The sequence below is a fragment of the Pituophis catenifer genome, unplaced genomic scaffold (assembly GCF_029215685.1).
Source record: "Pituophis catenifer annectens isolate HBS135680 unplaced genomic scaffold, rPitCat1.0.hap2 SCAF_18, whole genome shotgun sequence".
In the NCBI taxonomy this organism is placed as follows: Eukaryota; Metazoa; Chordata; class Lepidosauria; order Squamata; family Colubridae; genus Pituophis; species Pituophis catenifer.
This window is the reverse complement of record NW_027256898.1, coordinates 1,456,697-1,471,661: the sequence shown is the minus strand read 5'-3', so window position 1 is coordinate 1,471,661 and position 14,965 is coordinate 1,456,697. Positions and strand designations below refer to the sequence as shown.

Here is a 14,965-nt window from a genome sequence, read left to right as displayed (position 1 = left end):
AAACGTCCTACACGTGGGTTTTAACCAGGCCTTAGCAGCTTCACCGTGAGCTCACAACAAGCCAGGTTTAGAGGCTGATCAAGCCAGGATCCGGGAGGGAACAGTCTTGTCCATTTAGAGTTTTCTTATTTTCAAAGATCCCAGTTTAAAGCGGGCCATTCCCAATTCTGAATTTCCTGGGGGCCGGTCCAGCAGGAAATGCAAAAAAAAAAAAACCCGAAAAACTTTTGCAACCCTTCCTTTATCTCTGGCCGAAGGGAGTTTAATGTTGTAAGCCCCACTTATCTCTGTTTGTTGAGTGCTGTTTTTCCTGCCCCTTCCCCCTCCTTTTAAACCAGCCTTTTAAAGCTAATCTTTTCAACCAGACTTTGCTGCAAGTTTTATATATATATATATTTATATAGATTTGTTTTCTTTCCCTTTTCGTAGGCTTTATGTGTATTTCTCTTTAGCCAGGTTCTTCCTACGTAAAATTTTTCCTGCATAAAAATCTTGGTTTACATCGGAAGAACCTGGCTAAAGAGAAAATACATTTATATAGATATATATATTTTCCCCTGGACTGTTTTTCTCAACCGGATTAATTCTATCGTGAGATTGCGAGACATTAAAAATGTGGAGTTTTAACAAATGAACTTTTTTAAAAAATGCTTTTTTTTTTTTTTTGTAATATTAAGGGCAATACAGGTAGTTCTGGATTTACAGACATTCGTTTAGTGACCGCTCGAAGTTACAGCAGCACCGGAAAAAGGGACTTACGACCGTTTTTTGCACTTTACGACCGTTGTTCCCCAGGGTCACAGGATCAAAATCCAGCCGTTTTGGCAACCGACTCATATTTATGACTGTTGCCGTGTTCTCCGGGAGTTCCCTTTTGTGATTTTCTGATGGGCAGAGTCGAGGGGGGATTCACTTAGCAACGGTGTGGCTCACTGCAGTGATTCACTTAACAACCCTGGCAAGAAAGGGCGTAAATTAGTGCAAAATTCTCTTCACAACTGCTTCGCTCAGCAACAGAACTGTTGGGCTCAATTGAGCTTCGTAACTTAAGGACTGCCTGCCTGTCCCATAAATGCTTTTTATTAAAATTAATCGGCTTTTGCAATTCAAAAAAAATCATGTACTGAAATATACACAAATAAGAAATGTGTGTGATGTTATCTTTATTCAAAAGAAATCCAGAAAAGTTATGTTTTATTTCTTGGGTGAAAAATGCCGGAAGAACCGTCAAACTCAGACCAGACAGCAAAACAAGAGGGCTGGGTTAATTTTTATCGCTTTTTAAGGTCAACTTTTAAAAGATGAACTATTAACTTTGGCATGGAAAATCCTGGGTTTTTTTTTCCCAAGCCTGTTTTTGGTCTGCCTTGTTTTATGTTGATTTCAATTGCAACTTAGCACCCAAGCTCAGAAAGAAGGGGGAAATATATTAATATTTTTGTTAACTCGATACTTTCATATAAATAAATAAATGCATACATACATAGTAATTGGGTAACTGTATTTTTTACTCCATGTGTTTCCTTCCTTCCTTCCTTCCTTCCTTCCTTCCTTCCTTCCTTCCTTCCTTCCTTCCTCCCTCCCTCCCTCCCTCCCTCCCTTCTCTCTTCCTTCCTTTTTCTTTCTTTCTTTCTTTCTCACTTTCCCTCTTTCTTTCTTCCTCTTTCTTTCCTCCCTCTTTCTTTCTCTCTCTCTCCCTCTTTCTCACTTTCTTTTTTCTTTCTTCCTCTTTCTTTCTTTCCTCCCTCCCTTCCTCTTTCTCTTTCTTTCCTCCCTCCCTCTTTCTTTCTTTCTTTCTTCCTTTTTCTTCCTTCCTTCTTTCCTTCCTTCCTGTTTCTTTCTTTCTCTCTCTCTCTCACTCACTTTCCTCTTTCTTTCTTCCTGTTTCTTTGTTTCTTTCTTTCCTTCCTTCCTCCCTCCCTCTTTCTTTTTCTTTTTCTTTTTCTTTCTCTCTTTCTCTTTCTTTCTTCCTGTTTCTGTCTTTCTTTCTTTCTTTCCTCCCTCCCTCCCTCATTTCCTCTTTCTTTCTCTCTTTCTCTCTTCTTTCTTTCTTTCTTTCTTTCTTTCTTTCTTTCTTTCTTTCTTTCTTCCTTCCTTCCTTCCTTCCTTCCTTCCTTCCTTCCTTCCTTCCTTCCTTCCTTCCTTTTCCCTCCTTCCTTCCTTTCCTCCCTCCCTCCTTTTCTTCAACTGCTAGGAGGTTATACAGTGCTGACCGAAATTTTCCTGAATTTACAATCCTTGAGCGCCATCTAGTGGCAACCGGCGGCTTAGCCAGCAAAGGGAACTGACCCAATCAGAAAGTTTAGTTCGATGGGTGGCTACGTAAATTAGATAAATAAATAAAAATCTGGTTTTAGCTCTTTTGATATATATATATCAGAAGAGACACTCCTATTCTAGCAGGCCGGCCTGGCCTAATTTTCTCCCCTTCTTTTAAATTTTTAAACTCAAATTTTAATTTGTTTTAAATTATTGGGAGTTTTAAATTGTCTCGGGCAAAAACTATTTAATTAAGTTTTAATCATGTTTTAACTTTCCTATTTATGTGTTTTATTTTGTGCCTGTTCACTGCCCTGAGTCCTTCGGGAGTAGGGTGGTATACAAATTTAATAAATAAATAAATAAATAAAAATATATATGTTAATGCTTTTCATATTTCACCATATGAGATATCGATTGCTTTACATTTGCTGGAGTTTGGCCTGAGTCACTTGCTTCCGAGTTGGGCTGCTGGCTATCTAGACAAATATATCACATTTGCTTCAACGTTAATTTTTTTAAAAAAGAGAAAGAAAAGTTTCTTAATTCTCCAGGCTATTTTTGAAGAATGGTGTGGATTGCAAAAAGAAGATGGATAAAATCCTAATTTTTTAAGTGTTTTTAAGTGTTTTGTTTATTGTTTTTAATTAATGGGGCCAAATTTATATATGTATATTTTAACTGTATTTTAATATTTGTACTTGATGTTTTTACTTGGCTGTTCACTGCCCTGAGTCCTCAGGGAGAAGGGCGGTATACAAATTCAAAATAAAATAAAATAAAAAATAAAATAAAATCAAGAGAACCTCACAGTTGATTGACTGGTACAGTCAGTCCTTAACTTATGACCACAGTTGAGCCCAAAATTTCTGCTGCTTAAGCGAAAAATTTGTCAAGTGGATTTTGCTCCATTTTACAACCTGTTGTTAAGTGAATCCCTGCAGTTGTTCAGTTAGTAACGTGGCTGTTAACTTAATCCAGCTTCCCCTTTGACTTTCCTCGCCGGAAGGTCGCAAAATGAGGATCGCGTGACACTGCAACCGTCATAAATACGAAGTCTGTTGCCATGCGTCTGAATTTTGATCCGTGGGAATCCTGCGATGGTCGTTAAGTGTGAACAGCAGCCGTAAAGCCCTTTTTTCAGTGCCGTCTCAACTCCGAATGGTCATTAACGGAACTGTTGTAACTCAAGGACTATGTGTATGAAATCTCCCTCCTCTTGGACACTGGCTAGTGAGTGATGGAAGCCCTTGGCCTGGGCGGTGCAGCATGGTTTCCGTTGTAGCAAACCTCAAATTATAGACATGCAAATGTGTCCTTTGTACCTCTTGGTGCAAAAGGAGGACAGAGTATATTTAATATTTTCAGCTTTCTGGTCTGTCCTCCTTTTGACCCGAAGTTGCACGACAAGATTGCAAATCAGTTATGGGTCAAAAGCTGCACCAAAATAATTCCGGGCGTGGCCAGAATTTGGATGGATGTCCTAGTTTCTTATTCTTTTTTTCTTTCTTTCTTTTCAAATGGATTCTTTGTAAGTTGTGTCCTTTTGATCATATACAGGTACAAGCCCAATCCTCATCTTCTTTTAACGACCCCGTAATCCTTTGCGTGGGTGGAGTCTGGGCAACTGAACGGAGCTAGCAGAATGTTTTACTGGCCGGATGCCTTTCCTGTTGCCAATGACGAGTTTTGTTCGGCAGATCTATTTCCCATTGTGCCCAGAGAGAGAAATATCAGCCTCTTCCTAGGATCGAACTCACAGCCTCCCGATGGTGAGGCGAGAGCTCCACCTCCACCACAGGTACGACCACAATGGAGCCCCAAATTTATCTTGCCAAGGGAGACATTTTTTTAAGGGAGTTTTGTCTCATTTTATGACTTTTCTGGCCACCGCTGTTGTTGTTTTTTTTTATCATTTTTATTTTTTTAGTGTATAAAATACAAAAAAAAAGAAAAGATAATAAATTAAGGGGGGGGAAGGGGACGGGAAAAGGAGTGTGTGAAATACAATACAATCTCCAGAACCGTAAAGCCTACAACTTGAAATTTGCCATGTATGTTCCTCTTGGCTTCCAGGTGCTCACTATGAAAGGATTTTTCGAAATGACCATCAGAGCATTAGTATTTCATATATTATTATTAACACACTCTGTTGCTAAGGAGTTCTACTCATCCTTCCCACCTCAAAAGAAATCTGTTCCATCTGTTCCAAATGCAAAAACACAAGCAGAGGAGAGGAGTTTCACTTTCAGTTTTGCTTTCACAGCAGCAAGCAGCTTTACTACAGAACAGTTGAGCTAAGCCACGCCCAGCCTCCTTCCTGTCTCCTTCTTGCTCACACAGCAAATACAGTTTGAGTTTCCAAACACCCCTCAACTCTCTCACACACTGACAGGATGTTAGCCAGATGAATACTGATGGATGCTGCGGGCTGGGACATTCTACTCCCCCTCCGCCTCTGTTCCAACTGCCAGTTGCATTATATTAACACACCCTGATGCTACGGAGTTACACATTCTACATTAAGTTTCAGGCTGCAAGTGTCAATTTATCAAATTTCATAGTTTCGTAGCGAAGCACGGCAGGGGTGGGGTCTAAAAATTGTTACTACCGGTTATGTGGGCGTGGCTTATTTTGTGGGCGTGGCTTGGTGCTGGGGTAATGTGACTGGATGGGCGTGGCCAACTTTTTTTTTTTTTTTACTTTTAAAAGCATTTTTTCTACAGCCTTAAGAGGTTGCAGGAAAAAAAATGCTTTTAGAAGCCTCTGACGATCAGGCAACTCAGCTGGGATCGCCAGAGGCTTTTAAAAGCTTTTTTTTTTTTTTCTACAACCTCTTCGGCCGAAAAGGTTGTAGAAAAAAATGCTTTCCTCAAAGTTTCATCATTTTTCTTCTTCTTCACAAGCCCAAATTCCAGACGCGATACCCAAATTTAAAAAACAAACACATTTCCCTCTTTAAATCAAGTATTCGATTTAACCGTCCCTGCTCTACTACCTTCCTTGCTCTGGAAAAACAGCATGTATTTCTATTTTGCACCTCGGAGCGACCATCGTTGTTAAGTGAGACACACGGTTGTTAAATGAAACCTAATTCATCCCCGGTTGACTTTTGCTCGTCAGAAAGTTGCAAAAAGGGAATCGCGTGACCCCCCCCGGGACGCGGCGACCATCATAAATGCGAGACAGGTGCCAAAGCATCCGAATTTGGAGCCCGTGACCACGGGGGGGGATGTCGTTAAGTGTGAAGAAACTTGCATCTAAACTTTGAACAGTCCCTGAGTGAATAAAGGATGGGTTCTCTCTCTCCTGTTTCTCTCTCTCTCTTTCTCTCTCTCTTTCTTTCTCTTTCTCCCCCCTCTCTTTTTCTCTTTCTCTCTCTCCTCGTTTCTCTCTCCTCTCTCTCTCTCTTTCTCTCTCTCCTGTTTCTCTCTCTCTCTCTCTTTCTCCCCCTCTCTTTTTCTTTTTCTCTCTCCTCGTTTCTCTCTCCTCTCTCTCTCTTTCTCTCTCTTTGTCGCTTTCTTTCTCTCTCTCTCTTTCTCTCTCTCCTGTTTCTCTCTCTCTCTCTCTTTCTCCCCCCTCTCTTTTTCTCTCTCCTCGTTTCTCTCTCCTCTCTCTCTCTTTCTCTCTCTCCTGTTTCTCTCTCTCTCTCTTTCTCCCCCTCTCTTTTTCTCTTTCTCTCTCCTCGTTTCTCTCTCCTCTCTCTCTATTTCTGATGCCAACCTACGAATGCCAACTTCACTGAGCCAGGTGGTTACGTACGAGTAAGGAAAATTGCAGGAGAAATGCATTGTTCCTTTATTTTTTTTCCTTCCCTCCTTTTTTTTTTTTTGGTCCTGGGGTTTACGCCTCCGTCAGAAGGAAGTCGGTGTGCGGCAGGGCGCTGGGACGTAGGCGGGTTATCCTGTCAGCATCCACAAATTACCACTTGGTGTAAAGATGTCAAGATAGGAGGAGGTGAGACGCTAACCCTGAAAAAATGGCAGGAGGAACAGGAGCAAAAACAGGTAGAAGATAAGGGAACCTGTTCACCTGGGAGTTGGAAAAGAAAGAAAGGACGACAGAGGGAGGGAGGGAGGGCCTTTGCCACGCCCACAGAACCGGTAGTAAAACAATTTGGATTTCCCCCCCACACGTATATGTATATGTATATGTATATGTATATGTATATGTATATGTATATGTATATGTATATGTATATGTATATGTATGCAGATATATAGCAGATATATACAGTATATATATATATATGCTTCTAAAAATCTCCTTCATTCTCTCTTTTTCCTCTTTCTCATTCTCTCCTCTCTTTCTCTCTCTTTCTCCCCTTCTCTCTTTCTCTCTCCTTCTCTCTCTCCCCCTCTGTTTCTCTCCCTCCTCTCTCTCTCCCTCCTCCTGTTTCTCTCTCTTTTTCTTTCTCTTTCTCTCTCTCTCTCCTTCTCTCTCTCCTTCTGTTTCCCTCTCTCTTTCTCTCTCTCTCCTCTCTCTCCTTCTCTCTCTCTTTCTCTCTCTCCTCTCTCTCCCCGTTTCTCTCCCTCCTCCTCTCTCTCTCTCTCTCTTTCTCTCTCTTCTGTTTCTCTCTCTCTTTCTCTCTCTCTTTCTTTCTCTTTCTCCCCCTCTCTTTTTCTCTTTCTCTCTCTCCTCGTTTCTCTCTCCTCTCTCTCTTTCTGTCCTCTTTGTCGCTTTCTCTCTCTCTCTTTCTCTCTCTCTCCTGTTTCTCTCTCTCTCTTTCTTTTTCTTTCTCTCCCCTTTCTTTTTCTCTTTGTCATTTCTCTTTCTCTCTCTCTCCTGTTTCTCTCTCTCTCTTTCTTTTTCTTTCTCTCCCCTTTCTTTTTCTCTTTGTCATTTCTCTTTCTCTCTCTCCTTCTCTCTCTCCCTGTTTCCCCCCTTCTCTTTCTCTTTCTCTCTCTCTCCATTTCTCCTTCTCTCTCCTTCTCCTTCTCCTCTCTCTCTCTCTTCATCTCTCTCCTTCTCTCTCTCCCTGTTTCTCTTTCTCTCTCCATTTCTCCTCTCTCTAACTTTCTCTCTCTCTTTGTCGCTCTCTTTCTCTCTCTCTCTTTCTCATTTAACAACTGAGTCAAGAAAAGGGGGGGAAATTCACTTAATCAATGTCTCGCTTAAGAACATAAATGCTGGGCTCAATTGTGGTCGTAACTAGAGGAGTACTTATATGCTACCTTCTCTCTACCACCCAGTTTCAGATATTAAAAAAATGTTCCCAAACATTTTCATGCCTTGAACAGGCTGGGCAAATAAAGGTACCCGCCCTTCTGATTTGCAAAAGAATTCTCTGATAACATTCACAACAATGGCAAGTATTTATTTATTTGTTAATCACGTTTATATATCCGCCTATCTAAGCAGAAGCCGCTCTGGGCGGCGTACAGCAATTAAATAAAACCATTATATAAAAACACTCGTTGCAAAACAATAATTACCAAAATGTAAACCATCGTTGTTAAGAAAAATTCAAAACCGTCCAAAAAATGGAAACGGAGAGAGAGAGAGAGAGAGAGAGAGAGAGAGAGAGAGAGAGAGAGAGAGAGAGAGAGAGAGAGAGAGAGAGAGAGAGAGAGAGAGAGAGAGAGAGAGAGAGAGAGAGGAAATCTATCAACATGTAATTCCAGCGGTTGAAGCATCTCCTCATGGCCATTTGAATCATAGAAATCTGGAAGGCTGGAAGGAACCCTGGAGGTCTTCTAGTCCAACCCCCTGCTCAAGCAGGAAGCCCTTCACCATTTCAGACAAACATCCATCCATCTACCTACCTACCTACCCATCCATCCCATCTATCTATCTATCTATCTATCTATCTATCTATCCATCCATCCATCCATCCATCCATCCATTTATCATCTATCATCTATCCATCCATCCATCTACCTACCTACCTACCTACCTACCCATCCATCCCATCTATCTATCTATCTATCTACCTACCTACCCATCAATCCATCTTCCATCCATCCATCCATCCATCCATCCATTTTCCTCTCTGCCTCCCTCCCTCTGTCATGAATCCTATCTATCTTTCTATCCATCCATCTATCATCTATCCATCCATCCGTCCATCCGTCTACCTGTCTACCTACCTACCTACCTACCTACCTACCTACTTACCTATTCATCCATCCATCCATCCATCCATCCTATCTATCTATCTATCTATCTATCTATCTATCTATCTATCTATCTATCTACCAACTTACCTACCTACCTATCCATCAATCAATCCATCTTCTATCCATCCATCCATCCATCCATCCATCCATCCATCCATCCATCCTATCTATCTATCTATCTATCTATCTATCTATCTATCTATCTACCAACTTACCTACCTACCTATCCATCAATCAATCCATCTTCTATCCATCCATCCATCCATCCATCCATCCATCCATCCTATCTATCTATCTATCTATCTATCTATCTACCAACTTACCTACCTACCTATCCATCAATCAATCCATCTTCTATCCATCCATCCATCCATCCATCCATCCATCCATCCATCCATCCTATCTATCTATCTATCTATCTATCTATCTATCTATCTATCTACCAACTTACCTACCTACCTATCCATCAATCAATCCATCTTCTATCCATCCATCTATCATCTATCCATCCATCCGTCCATCCGTCTACCTGTCTACCTACCTACCTACCTACCTACCTACCTACTTACCTATTCATCCATCCATCCATCCATCCATCCATCCTATCTATCTATCTATCTATCTATCTATCTATCTATCTATCTACCAACTTACCTACCTACCTATCCATCAATCAATCCATCTTCTATCCATCCATCCATCCATCCATCCATCCATCCATCCATCCATCCATCCTATCTATCTATCTATCTATCTATCTATCTATCTATCTATCTACCAACTTACCTACCTACCTATCCATCAATCAATCCATCTTCTATCCATCCATCCATCCATCCATCCATCCATCCATCCATCCATCCATCATAGAATCCTAAGACTGCACGAGACCCTGGAAGTCTTCTAGTCCAAACCCCTTACTCAAGCAGGAGATCCTACACCATTCTGTTTCAATGGCCATCCAGTCTCCTCTTGAAGACCTCCAATGATGGAGCAACTCACAACTTCTGGAGGAAAGTCCTTCCACGGATTAATCGTCCTCACAGTCAGAAAATTTCTCCTTAGTTCCAGGTTGCTTCTCTCCTTGATGAGTTTCCATCCGTTGCTTCTCGTCCTGCCCTTCCAGTGCTTTGGAAAACAGTGCTTTGGAAAACAGGTGGACCTCCTCTTCTTTGGGGCAGCCCCTCAAATATCATGTCCTTCTTTTCATGAAACTAGACGCCCCCAATTCCAGCAACCGTTCTTGATGTGGTTTGAACTCTACCCCGTCTTCGTTGCTCTTCTATACCTACTTTATAGGATCCCACCATTTATTTATGTTGTGTGGTGTCCACGCGTGGCCTCACCAGTGTGGTATAACGTGGTACTATCAACTTCCAGTCACTTGTCTGGAACTGTCTAAGCTAGGGTCTCCTGTTTGAGCAAGGGGTTGACTAGAAGACCTCCAAGGTCCCTTCCATCTCTATTGGGATTGAGAGGAGATGTTGTGACCATGTTTTGAGTCATGTGTAGGAAGGGAGTGGGGAGGACTCCCTATCTTCTGGCCTACAACCAAAGTAGGCATCTGGTTGACTTCCACATTCCATCCAACATTGTTGGAAGCCGCCTCCTCGGGCATAATTATCCCATGGATGGAAATTCTGCCAAGAATCACTTCCCAAACAACTCCACCGTTTGAGGAGAACTTCCATCACCTTGGATTGTGGCCTCTGCTCTCTCGGTCTTGGCGTTGTTTATCGGCTTAAAAATGGGATTTTTTTTCGGACGTTCTCTTCGGCGCGAGGAGTGACCCTAGGAATGGCGATTTTACTCCTGGTCTCCTGGGGCATTATTACGATTTCACGCGGACGAAGATCCCGCCTGGATTTCAGCAACCCCTTAAGCTGCATCTCCTTCATATTTGCATCGTGGTGCTCTTCACGCTGGTAAGCCTACTATTGTTTTTCAAAGAGACAGTTGTGGTTTAAGAGTAAGCAATTAATGATGATTAAAGGGCTGGAAACGAAATCGTACGAAGAACGGTTGCAGGAATTGGGCTTGGCTAGTCTAGAGAAAAGAAGGACTAGGTGGGACATGATAGCATCTTCCAATATTTGAGGGGGCTGCCCCCCAAAAAAAGAGGAAGGGGTCAACCTATTCTCCAAAGCCCCTGAAGGCAGGACAAGGAGCAACGGATGGAAAAACTAACCAAGGAGAGAAGCAAGCTGGAATTAAAGAGAAATTATAGTGAGGACAATTCACCAGTGGAACTGCTTGCCACCAGAAATTGTGGGTGCTTCGTCATTTTCAAGAAGAGACTGGAGAAACATTTATCTGGGTTGGTATAAGGTCTCTGCTTATTGATTGATTGATTGATTGATTGATTGATTGAAATGGTCTAGGCAGTTCTCCTGTTTGAGCAGGGGGCTGGACTACAAGACCTCCAAGGTCCCTTCCAGTCGGGGACCCCAACTTCTATTTAAAAAAAAAAAAGAGGCTCCCCAAATCCTTTTTGACTTTTTTCCTCCTTTTTTTCGAAAACAGGGGAAGACTTTGGAAGTCCTGCATTTATGCAGGCAGGTCACTTTTCATTCGCTTCCCTGATACGTTTGAAGAAATCCAAGATCCATCCTGGGGTTTCCGCAAAAGATTTCTTCTTCGACGGGATTCCTGTCCGGGTTTATTATCCCAAATCCCCGTGGTGCGGTCGGAGAAAAGGCTTCGTTTTCTACCACGGAGGAGCTGGCATGATTGGTAGCATCCGTAAGTGGGAGAAGCTTCTGACGTTCTTAAATCGATCGATAAATTGATAACGGCTGGCTGCACCCTTCCCACATGCAGCTGTCACCTTGACGTGTCCAGGAGGAGAATGAGAAAAATGATGGGGGATAATTATGGGGAAGGAAGGGAGGAAGGAGGGAGTGGGAGGGAGGAGGAAGGAAGGAGAGAGAGAGGGGGAGGGAAGGAGGGGAGGGAGGGAAGAGGGGGAGGGAGGAGGAGGGAGGAAGGAAGGAGGGAGGGAGGGAGGAAGGAAGGAGAGAGAGGGAAGGAGGGAGGGAGGGAAGAGGGGGAGGGAGGGAGGAAGGAAGGAGGAAGGAAGGAAGGAGAGAGAGAGGTAGGGGAGGGAGGAAGGAGGGAGGAAGGAGGGAGGGAAGAAGGAAGGAACGGAAGGAAAGAGGGAGGGGGGGAAGGAAGGAAAAAAGGGAGGGATAGAAAGTATACTGTAGATAATACCGTAGAAGATAACTAGAGAGAGAGAAAGGGGAGAGAGAGAGAGAAAAGAAGGAAGGAAAAAAATGGATGGACGGAAAATATATATTGTAAATGATAGATGATAGAGAGAGAAAGAGGAAGATGGAGAGAAAAAGGAAGGAAGGAAGGAGGGAGGGTGGAGGAGGGAGGGAGGAGGAAGGAAGGAGGGAGGGAGGAAGAAAGGAAAGAGGGAGGGGGAAGGGAGGAAAGGAAGGAAGGAAAAAAATGGAGGGATAGTAAGTATACTGTAGATAATACCATAGAAGATAGATAGAGAGAGAAAGGGGGAGATAGAGAAAAAGAAGGAAGGAAGGAAGGAAGGAAGGAAGGAAGGAAGGAAGGAAGGAAGGAAGGAAGGAAAAAAATGGAGGGGATAGAAAGTATACTGTAGATAATACCATAGAAGAGAGAGAGAGAGAGAGAGAAAGGGAGATAGAGAAAAGAAGGAAGGAAGGAAGGAAGGAAGGAAGGCAGGAAGGAAGGAAGGAAAAAATGGATGGATGGAAAGTAGATATTGTAAATGATAGAAAATAGATGATAGAGAGAGAGAGGAAGATAGAGAGAAAAGGGAAGGAAGGAAGGAAGGAAGGAAGGAAGGAAGGAAGGAAGGAAGGAAGGAAGGAAGGAAGGAAGGAAGGAAAAGACATGGTGTAGAAAACAAAGAAAGCAAATTTAAAGTCATGATTTTCTCTCCATTTTCCTTTGCAGCAATTCTAAATATAAACTTGCCTCTTCCTCTAGAGTTCTGGCATCCTTTTATATTTTTTCTATAATCTGTTTTTTTCTTTTTCTCCTTCTAACCCTCAAAACTATATATATATATATATATATATATATATTATATATATATATATATATATATATATATATATATATATCACCATTTTCCAGTTTCCCGCAAAGTCAGCTTTGCCGGAAAACTTTCCTATCGCTGCCGTTGGAGTGAATGGCTTTGATTGTTACACATCCCTTCATCTCACTTCTCCCAGGTTACTACGAAGATATCACCAGCAAACTTGCGAAGGAGAGTGAAGCCGTGGTGGTCGTGGTTGGGTGAGTTGACAGTCGATCCCGTGGAAACGGAGGTGCTCGGGTTCTCAAGAGGAAGCTAGCCTGTACGGGAAGTCCTCGACTTACGACAGTTGGTTTAGCGATCGCAAAAGGGGAATATTACGTGACCCTGGGACACTGCGACCGTCATTAAATAGGAGTCCGTTGCCGAGTGTCTGAATTTTGATCACGGGGGAACGCTGCGATGGTCGTAAGTGTGAAAAAACGGGTCCCAGGTCACTTTTCTCGGTGCCGTCGAAACTTTGAATGGTCACTAAATGAACTGTTGTAAGTCCAAGGCTACCTGTACCCAACTAGGGAACCTCATCAGTGTTAGAAGGGAGGGGAGTTTTACAGGGAGGAGGAGAAGGAGGTGGTGGTGGTGGTGGTGGTGGAGGAGGAGGAGGAGGAGGAGGAGGAGGAGGAGGAGGAGGAGGAGGAGAAGAAGAAGAAGAAGAAGAAGAAGAAGAAGAAGAAGAAGAAGAAGAAGAAGAAGAAGAAGAAGAAGAAGAAGAAGAAGAAGAAGAAGAAGAAGAAGAAGAAGAAGAAGAAGAAGACTACTGTGTGTCCGTGTCCTTGGGGCTCTCTGAACTTGGTGGTTTTCTTGCAGACATTCCATAACCCAACTACAGAACATCATCAGTGCTAGGAGGGAGTGGGAGAGGAGGAGGAGGAGGAGGAGGAGGAGGAGGACTGTGGGGCCCTTGGTGGTCTCTGAGCTTGGTGGTTTTCTTGCAGACGTTTTATCACCCAACTAGGGAACATCCTCAGTGCTAGGAGGTAGGGAGGGACGTTTCCTCTCTTCATCTACCTCCACACACAACATCTGCAGGGAAACCCCCGAGCTCAGAGCGCCCCAAAGATCGCTCCCTTCCCCCCGTCTCCAGTTCGACCCTCAGTCAGCTCCAAATCATTCCGTCCCGTAACTCTTCTCCCTGGTGTCTTTTCCAGCTACCGCCTGTCCCCGGAGCACCCTTTCCCCACTCAGTGGGAGGACTGTCTCACCGCCACCGTCCACTTCATGAAACATGCCGAGGACCACGGCGTCGACTCTTCGCAGATCGTCATCGGCGGGGGACAGCGCGGGGGGCAACTTCGCCACCGTCATCACCCAAGAACTTCTCAGACGTCCGGACCTCCCCAAACTCCGCGCTCAGGTCCTCATCTACCCGGGTCTCCAAGCTCTGGACTTCAACCTCCCGTCGTACCAGCAGAACGCGTCCCATCCCCATCTTGTTCCAAGAGAGCGTGGTGTTCTACGGGCTGAAGTTCCTCTTGAAAGATTCCGCGTTGACCAACGATATCATGAAGGGTTGTCACGTACCGGACGAACTTCGACAGAAGTACGAGAAATGGCTCAGTTTGGACAACATCCCCGAACGATTTAAACGGCGGGGGTACAAGAGATGTCCGTTGGGACAATTCAAGCCAGAGGTCCACAACCAAGTGCCGAATCTCCTCCACGCCACGTTTTCGTCCCTCTTCGTCGAAGACGACACTTTAAGGCGGTTCCCGGAGACTTTTATCGCCAGCTGCGAGTACGACGTGCTGCGGGACGACTCGTTGTTGTACAAGAAACGGCTCGAGGACAACGGGGTGAAAGTCTCCTGGTTTCACGCCGAGCAAGGATTTCACGGCATCATCAATATCTGTTATATGAATTTTGTCCGGTTTCCAGCTGGGATGGAGATATTGGAGAAAGCGGGCTGGTTTTGTTCGGGATTTATGAGATGTTTTTTTTTCCGCCTTGCTTTGATGATTAGGAGGTCCTGGATTTGCAACGGTTCCGTTTAGTGACCGTTCGAAGTTACAACAGCACTGAAAAAGGGGACTTAAAAGCAGTTTTTCACACTTACGAGCATGACGTTATCCCTGTATGTATGTATATGCTTCTTGTAAAAATCTTTTTTTCTCTTTCTCTCTCTCTCTCTCTCTCTTTCTCTCTCTCTCTCTCTCTCTCTCTCTCTCTCTCTCTCTCTTCTCTCTCATCCTCTTTCTCTCTCTCTTTCTCCTTCTCTCCCCTCTCTCCCTCTCTTTCTCCTTCTCTCCCTCTCTTTCTTTTTCTCCTTCTCTCTCCTTCTCTCTCTTCCTCTCTCTTCCTCCTTCTCTCTCCTTCTTCTCTCCCTCTCTTTCTCTCTCTCTCTCTCTCCTCCTCTCTCCGCCGGCTCCACTTAACAACTGGGGTGACTCACTTTACAAATGCAGTGACTCGCTTAACAAACGCGGCGAGAAAAGTCGTAAAGCGAAGCTCGCTGATCCAATGTCTCCCTTTAGCCACATCACTTTTGGGCTCCGTTTTGGTCGTA

At 43.6% G+C, this 14,965-nt stretch overlaps 1 protein-coding gene across 1 annotated transcript; it reads left to right on the top strand.

Moving 5' to 3' along the window:
• Positions 1–10,135: 10,135 nt before the first annotated feature.
• LOC139326142 (arylacetamide deacetylase-like 3) lies at positions 10,136–14,453 on the top strand (the record flags this gene model as incomplete). The annotated part of the gene is given in 9 exon segments (XM_070956275.1): positions 10,136–10,159; positions 10,161–10,203; positions 10,206–10,303; positions 10,902–10,946; positions 10,949–11,120; positions 12,599–12,662; positions 13,611–13,731; positions 13,733–13,882; positions 13,884–14,453. Coding segments are annotated over 9 exon segments (1,287 nt in total), but the record flags the coding sequence as incomplete, so codon positions are not given.
• Positions 14,454–14,965: the final 512 nt, after the last annotated feature.